This window comes from Chelonoidis abingdonii, chromosome 1 (assembly GCF_003597395.2).
Source record: "Chelonoidis abingdonii isolate Lonesome George chromosome 1, CheloAbing_2.0, whole genome shotgun sequence".
Lineage (NCBI taxonomy): Eukaryota > Metazoa > Chordata > Testudines > Testudinidae > Chelonoidis > Chelonoidis abingdonii.
This window is the reverse complement of record NC_133769.1, coordinates 373,257,583-373,265,547: the sequence shown is the minus strand read 5'-3', so window position 1 is coordinate 373,265,547 and position 7,965 is coordinate 373,257,583. Positions and strand designations below refer to the sequence as shown.

Here is a 7,965-nt window from a genome sequence, read left to right as displayed (position 1 = left end):
TAACTTCAACTACAAAAATGATACAGACACACAGACAGCATAATCATAACCAGTAACCCGTAACCTGGTCTTAGACACCTTATATGACCCCCTTTACATAGGATTTGGTGCCACTACAGGACCTTGGTTGCAACCCATGTTCTATACGGTCCCAGTTTATATTAATAACGTCACAGCATTCTAAGCTGCTCTTAACACTTTCACAAACTTCCATGCGTCTCACCACAGGTTGGCTGGTTGCCCTTCAGCCAGGATCTCCCCTTGGCTCAGCGCTTCAGTCACTGGGTGGTGGTGTCTGTAGATGAAGGTGGTAAGGGAAGGACAATAGAACTGACCAAGGGAAGGGGGGTGACTCACTCGAGAGTCCAACAGACTCTTTGTTGCTGTCTAGGCCAGTGTCCTTTGTTCCTGTGAGGCTGGGCTGGGTTTGTCCCATACATGCCCTGATGAGGGGTGAACTGCCCCTCTGCCCCTGGAGGGTCTTTGCTTGGGCCTGTTTTAAGCCACAAGGACACATATTCAGTCTCATAACTATAGACATGAAATTACAACCTCTAACATCAGTATAACAACAGTGCTCAGACACCCGACATGACAAACTTTGCATTGGATCCCACTCAATCATTTTACAGAGATGAACATGGGGCTACAGGGGGTTCCCCCGAGGTACAGAGCATCACACTCACATACAGCATAACAAGGGAAAATCCCCACTACGTCAACCCCACCGCTGGGGGATGCTGGGCTCTGCACCCTGCCGGGGGACACTGGGCTCTGCACCCCGCTGCCATCCCCATGGGGGGCCACCTTGGTGAGGGGAAACTGGCTCCAGACTCGTTGCACATCTCAGCCAACACCTCTGTCTCATCTGGACCCTGGCTGGCTGGGATCTGGCCAGTGTCGAGCCCAGGGCAGGGGGGGAGCCTGGACCCCCTCCCCCCAGATGGGTTGGTGGGAAGATGCTGCAGGTCTCAGTTTGGCAGGCAGAGTCAGAGGTCATGACCTCCAGAACATCACCCCCCTGCTCAGGTTGAGGGCTCAGCAGGGGGCTCTGACATTTGGGGTCTCACCCACAGGGACTTTGCCTACGTGGCCCGGGACCCACTGACACAGATGCTGAAATGCCACGTCTTCCGGTGTGAGACACCAGCCAAGTGCATTGCCACCAGCCTGCAGGCCGTCTGCTCCCAAGTGAGATCCCCCAACCTCCCCGGGCCCCGCCAAACCCCTCTGACCTCCAGTGCATTGCCACCAGCCTGCAGGCCGTCTGCTCCCAAGTGAGATCCCCCAACCTCCCCGGGCCCCGCCAAACCCCCCGACCTCCCCTCCATTGCCACCAGCCTGCAGGCCGTCTGCTCCCAGGTGAGACTCCCCAACCTCCCTGAGCCCCCTGAACCTCCCCTGAACCTCCTCCCCCATCACCACCAGCCTGCAGGCTGTCTGCTCCCAGGTGAGACCCCCCAACCTCCACAGGCCCCACCGAACTCCCCCAACCTCCCCCCCATTGCCACCAGCCTGCAGGCTGTCTGCTCACAGGTGAGACACCCCAACCTCTTCAGGCCTCACCGAACCCCCCCAGCCACTCCCCCATTGCCACCAGCCTGCAGGCCGTCTGTTCCCAGGTGAGACCCCCCAACCTCCCCGGGGCGCCCCAACCCTCCCAACCTCCCCCCCCATCGCCACTACCCTGCAGGCCGTCTGCACTCAGGTGAGACCCCCCAACCTCCCCGGGCCCCCTCGAACCCTCCCAACCTCCCCCCCATCGCCACTACCCTGCAGGCCATCTGCACTCAGGTGCACTGAGCATTCACAGGCCACAGTAAGAACAGTCCCAGTTCATGTCGTGCGGTGCCTGGGTGCCAGGAATGGTGCCTGGGCGGGCAGGCGCGGTGCCAGCGGGGCCGATGTGCCTGGGGGTGCCAAGCGCAGTGCCGGGGGAGTGCTGGGCACGGTGCCGGGGGGGCCGGGCATGGTGCTTGGGGGGGGGTGGCAGTGTCGTGTGCTGGGGGGGGCGGGCACGGTACAGGAGGCCACGTGCGGTGCTGGAGCGGCTGGGCACAGTGCCAGGGGTCTGGGATGGTGCCAAGGGTGCCAGGCACAGTGGCAGGGGGCCGGGTGTGGTGCCAGGGGCGGGCACGGTGCTGGGGTGGGGACGGGCATGATGCTGGGGGACGGGCGCTTCAGCTGGACACTCTGTGACCCCGGCTCCCCTAGATGCTGGAGCAGCGACAGAGCAGCCGGGCACTCGTGAGTGGCCTGGTGCTGGAGCAGGCCGGGATGGTGGAGATTCCTTCCAAGGTAGCGGGGCATGGGGCCTCATGGCAGGGTGGGGTGGGCTGGGCGGGAAGTGGGGCAGGGTGGGGCTGGGCTGGGCAGAAGAACTGGGGGGGCCAGGCAGTGGGGGCTGGGGGCCGGGCTGGCGGGGGGTTGGGGGGGCTGGCGGCTTTGCCCACGCAGACTGACCCCCGTCTCTCTCCGCAGTGGAGTTCCCGGCTCCCCGGACCGAGCTCGTGGCAGAGTTCCAGGTGTCCTACCTGGGCAGCGTGCCCGTCGCCCGGCCTGGGTACGCCCGTGGGGGTGGGGGGGCTCCTGTGCACAAGGGGTTCATGGCTGGTGGCGGGCGCCGGGGGGAGCAGGCCCGTGCATAAAGGCTGCAGCACGAACCCACTAGGCTCACGCGTTGGAGGGCCGTTCGGTGAAACGCGTCTCCTGCATCGAGGAGCTGTGCTCGTGGCTGTGCACACCTTCCCCTAGCAGTGGACGTGGAGTGCAACGCAAGCGACTGGTTCGAGCCACGTGGCGGGGCCCCCAGCCTGGGTACATATCTGGAGCGCCCTTAGCCATCGTCCAGCGTGGCCCCCGCCCACGGGGTACAGCGGACGACCAACGCCGCACGTGCGAAAGCCAGCGCTGGCATCTGGACCCCCGAGAAGGGGCTGTCGCCTCCCGGCCCTTCCTGGAACCGCTCCAGCGTCACCACCCAAACACGCATAGGATGAGCACCCCTGCCCATTCCGCGCACCCGCACCGCGTGTCCGCTGTTCGTAGCATCGACCCAACCCACCCGGCCGCGGATAGCGCAATGCGTTCCCCTCGCGACACCCTCTGCGTATATGCCCGCCTGGCCAGCCAGTGACACCCACATGATCAAGTTGTGAGAACCCCCCCCCTTTCCCCTGGCTCAGCACTTGAACCACGCGCGAGGGTGAGACACCCACCCCACCCCGAGTCTCAGCCCGTCACCGTGCACTCACACAGGATAGATCGCCGCAGCGCGTCAGGTGCCCTCGTGAACCTCCCCCCCAAGTACCCGACCAATCACCCCTATGGTGCAGTTGGCGACGCCCCCTGCCTGCTCTGCTCAGTTTCACACATGCAGGTGAGACCCCAGCCCCTCCCGCCGTCACACGCGCTCGCACTCCCTCCACTGCCCGTGCAAGCTCAGCTCACCCACACGCAAGCTCCCACGCTATCCCTCCCCTGCCCTGTGTCAGGCCGCGTGACATCCACCACAGCAGAGTGCCCGTGAACCCCACTCCCACCGCACTCACCACACACTGATGACACGATGCTGGGGTCCTTACCTCCACCCGGCTGGGCAGCCACGCAGAGGTGTTGAGCACCACGCGTCGAGGAGGACCCCTCCCCCGCCCAGGCTCCTGTGTCGCCATGCAGCTCCATATGGCTCGAAGTGAGACCCCCCTAGTTGCCCGCGCCCCACGCCCCCAAACCCTGGCTCAGCAGGTTTGTTCATCCGCAGCTTCGACCTTAGCCTGGGCGCCATGGGTGTAGATCTTCCTCCCCACCCATCCACCGTCCTAGCATAAGCGCCACCTGCGCATGGCTCAGTATGCACATTCCTCCTGCCCCGCTCCACCGTCACCAACACACAGGTGAGACCCCAGCCCGCTCCCCTGCCCCAGAGTCAGCATCATCTGATGGCAGGTGAGACCCCCCACCCTCCCCTGCCCTAGCTCAGCGTCACCACATGCAGGTGAGACTCCCGCCACCCAATCCACTGCCGCTCGCCCATCACCTAGTGCAGGTATCCAAGTGGAGCAACGGCCTACGACGAACGTACCTCCGCCCATACTCCCAGCGTAAGAGTCAAGCGGCGAGGTGAAAGACCTTGGGCTCCTCCACTCGGCGCCCGCCGTCAGGCGCTCCGCACTGTGATTGCAAGGTAGCTTGAAGGCGCGCAGACGCGCGCGTCGGAGCTGGGGGTCAGCAGACCGCGCTGTGCTCCGCGCCGCACCGCTGTCAGCACGTCGACGCCAATCCACATGTGTAGAGACCGCCAGGCCCCTCAACCCGGCCGACCTCGACGGCGCAGCATCACCCACCCGCGCAGGTTGGAGACAGCCCGTCCGACACACGCTGTGCCTCCGCGTGGGCTGCACGCGTCAGAGGCACAACCAACCGGAATGCAGTTGTGTGGCGACTAGCAGCCGACCTCCTCCACTCCCGCACCGCTTCGCTTATGCCAAGTCACCTTATGTGCGCTAGTCGCTCTGCGGCGACCCTGTGTCCTCGCCCAGCGCCCAGCGGTCACCGAGTGTTCACCAGGACTGACTGAGCGCCCAGCCCCTCCTTCGCATCCTGCTTCGAGGCGTTTTTGACCTCTATAGTAGCAGGTGAGGACACGCGGACGCGGCCTCGACGAGTGCCGCTGGCTCAGCTGGGGTGCAGGCTTCACTCAACCTTGCAGCGCGGAATGGACCCGCAGGCTCGCCTCCCCCGCCCATGCTCAGGGCATTTGACCAGCCTAAACGGCGGCGACGTGAGAGCCGGCCCAGGACCGCTCCGCCGCGCCCTGGTGCTGCAGCGTCACCCGCATCCTGCATACGGTAACGACCCCCATCGCCCTCCCCCGCCACAACTCAGCGCTCACCCACCGCAGGTGAGACCCCCAGCCCCTCGCCCCGCCCCGCTTCGATCACCGTGGTGATGTGCAGGTGAGACCCCGCCCCTCCCCACCCCGCTCAGCCATCACCCACGCCGGCGTGACGCAGAGCGTGGCGGGGGAAGGGGTGAAGCCCCGCCAGGGTGCCTCCCACTCTGCCTCCGGTGCGGTTGCACCCGCGCACTTCCGGCATGCACCTGGATGGTGGGACGAGGGTGGAGAGTCAGCACCCGCGCCCCCCAGCCCTCTCCCCCGCCCCGCCGTGCAGCATCACCCACGCGCAGGTGAGGACCCCCAGCGCCTCCCGCGGCCTGAGCTGCTCGGAGTCATCACCCAGCGTGCTATGTCGAGACCCTTCCACCTCGTGCCTCCTCCCGTGGCTCAGCGGTCACCCACAGTGCACTAGGTGAGAACCCGGTCTCGCGCGACCTCTTACAACGACGTTAGCCTCGGGCTTGCTCCTCCAGCGTACCCAGCATTGCAGGTTCGTGTAGAGGAGAAATGAGGCGACCTCCCCCACCCTCCCTGGCGCTGACGCGTCGAGGGCCGGTCACCCACATGCAGCGTGGTTGACTGTATGGAGAGCCCCCACTTCCGTCAGCTGCCCACTCAGTAATCACCACGCGCAGGCGAGACACCCCCACCCCTCCATTGTGCGCGCCGCCGCGTGGAGCGTCATGGCCCACGCGGGCAGGGTGAAAAATCCCCCCCACCCATTCCACTGTACCCCGGGTGACGTGCAGCGTCCACCCACACTGCAGGGTGAGACCCGCCCTACCGCCGCCAGCGGCTAGGCAGACAAGATCAGACTCAGGTCCATCTAGTCCAGGATGCCACCTCTGACACTGGCCAGGGTCCAGCTGCTTCAGAGGAAGGAGCAAGAACTTCCTGCAGTGGGCAGATATGGGGTAGTTGCGCCCCCCCAACCCTTAATAACTTGAGATCACTTTAAGTCCTGAATCATGAGGTTTTACATCCCGTCCCAGAACTCTTCTGCCGTTCTAGCCCTGGATAACCCTCAGACACATCCTGACAGCCCCCTTTGCACCTGGCCAGCCCCAACCTAGTGAAGATTGGCATCAGATTCGCATGAGTAGTTGGTGCAATTCCCAGAGCTGCCATCCTCGGTGCCAGGCGAGGCGAGGCAGTGGGAGGGGGGAGATTGAGGGAGAAAGGGGGAGGGGGTTAAGCACTTTAGCTTCCTTCAATGGCACAGAAAACATTTGACAACTTGAGCAGACTGTCTCTTGGCCGTGTCCATGTTTAAGCAGAAAAAAGGAAATATTTCAGCCAGGCTTGGAAGTCAAAGTTCATTTTTTGACGGGTGCTCCCCGCCCCTATCAGAAAGGGACACCTCCGTTACAGAAGGCTAATGAAATGCTCTGGCTAATCCCTGAAAGACCCAGGGTCAGAGGGGTTAGGAAAATAAGCAACAGAACTCCCTCTCCCACCCCATGGCAGACACCTTCTTCACACCATTGGAGTCAGGCCACGTTTACGCTACAGATCCTGCCAGCCCAGCTCTGTCATTCGTGGAGGATAGTCCCATCCATGGCTGTTAGCCAAGATGGTCAGGGACCCCACCCCGTGCTCTTAGTGACCCTAAATCTCTGACGGCTAGAAGCTCAGACTGGATGACAGCAGATGAATCAATTGATAAATTGCCCTGTTCCATTCACTCCCTGTGACGCACCTGGCATTGGTCACTGTCAGAAGACAGGATACTGGGCTAGACGGACCATTGGTCTGACCCAGCATGGCCGTTCTTAGGTTCAAATTAAGCAGCGACATCTGCCATTGCCATCAATGCCAGAGCAGACTGGATTCCCTGAGTCTGTGACACCTCTTTCCTCCAGGTTTAACAAAGAACAAGTATCATTTGGGGGCCGTTCAGATCCCAAGCTATTCACCACATTTGCTTTCATGGGCTGAAACATACTGATGCACTCGTCCAGCATGCCTCGTTCTGACCTTCGAATAACACGAGGGGGAAACACACACTTTCCCTAAACCCCTCGTTGCTTTATGGCTTTCCAAAGGACAAAGCCGTGTTGGATCAGGCCCTGGCTTTCAACCTCACGCCCGGGAGGTGTTCTGGAAACTTCCGCCAAAAACTTGCTGGTGCCATGGGGCCCACAGAAACCTTGGGAACGGTTTGGTTGCTGGCATGCAGAGATCACTGCCACCGTCCAGACCAACAGCCTCGCATTGTTCCTCTGTCCACCCCATGTTGGCCTGTCTGCTGTCTCGGGTCTCATACTTCGACTGTAAGCATTTCGGGGCAGGAACTGGCTTTTGGGTCTGTGTTTGTGCAGTGCCTGGCCCAATGGGGTCCTGGTTCACGACTGGGGCACCTAGGAACTACCGTAATACACCTAAGACCAGTGGCAGATTAGTGCATGGGTCAATGGGCCCTGGCCAATTTGGAGGCCCCGGAAAAATCTCCCCCCACCATGGTCCCAGGACTGGAGGAGCTCTTGCTCTCCGCTGCAGCCCCGGCAAAGAGTTTGTCTGGTCTTGGGGTCATGGGGAAAGGGGAGCAAGCCAGGGGGGCGACAGGGAAAGGGTGGAATGGGGCAGGGTCATAGGTGGAAAGGGGGCAGGGCCCCAGGCGGAAGGAGCGGAATGGAGGTGGGACCACAGGCAGAAGGGGTGGGGCGGGACCACAGTTCCGGCACTGGGGTTCCCCCCCCCACTTGCTCTGCCCCAGAGCCCCAGGAGACCTTAATCCACTTCTGCCTAAGAGCAATAAAAATATACAGCACCTAGCACATGACTGGTGCACCAGGGAACTACCATAATACTGCAAATATACTGCGCCTAGCACAATGGAGGCCTGGCCCACGGCTGAGGCTCCCAGGCACTCTGGTAATACTGCTACTGATGATAGCCTGCATTATATTCCTAAACACCAAGCATCCAGAAGGGATATTTGCATATCTTCCTAAAGCGCTTCCTGGGCTCTGTCATAAATAGATAGCTAAGGGTTAATGTTTCTTTTACCTGTAAAGGGTTAACAAAGGGAACCAAACACCTGACCAGAGGACCAATCAGGAAACTGG

General features: G+C 61.7%; 1 protein-coding gene across 1 annotated transcript in view; it reads left to right on the top strand.

Moving 5' to 3' along the window:
- LOC116821771 (amyloid beta precursor protein binding family B member 1) overlaps positions 1-7,965 on the top strand; it is a 37,008-nt gene that overhangs the window by 22,821 nt on the left and 6,222 nt on the right. The window contains 4 exon segments of the mRNA XM_075069210.1: positions 1,077-1,191; positions 2,215-2,326; positions 2,482-2,563; positions 5,172-5,187. Coding sequence (XP_074925311.1) covers positions 1,077-1,191; positions 2,215-2,326; positions 2,482-2,563; positions 5,172-5,187 — 325 coding nt within the window.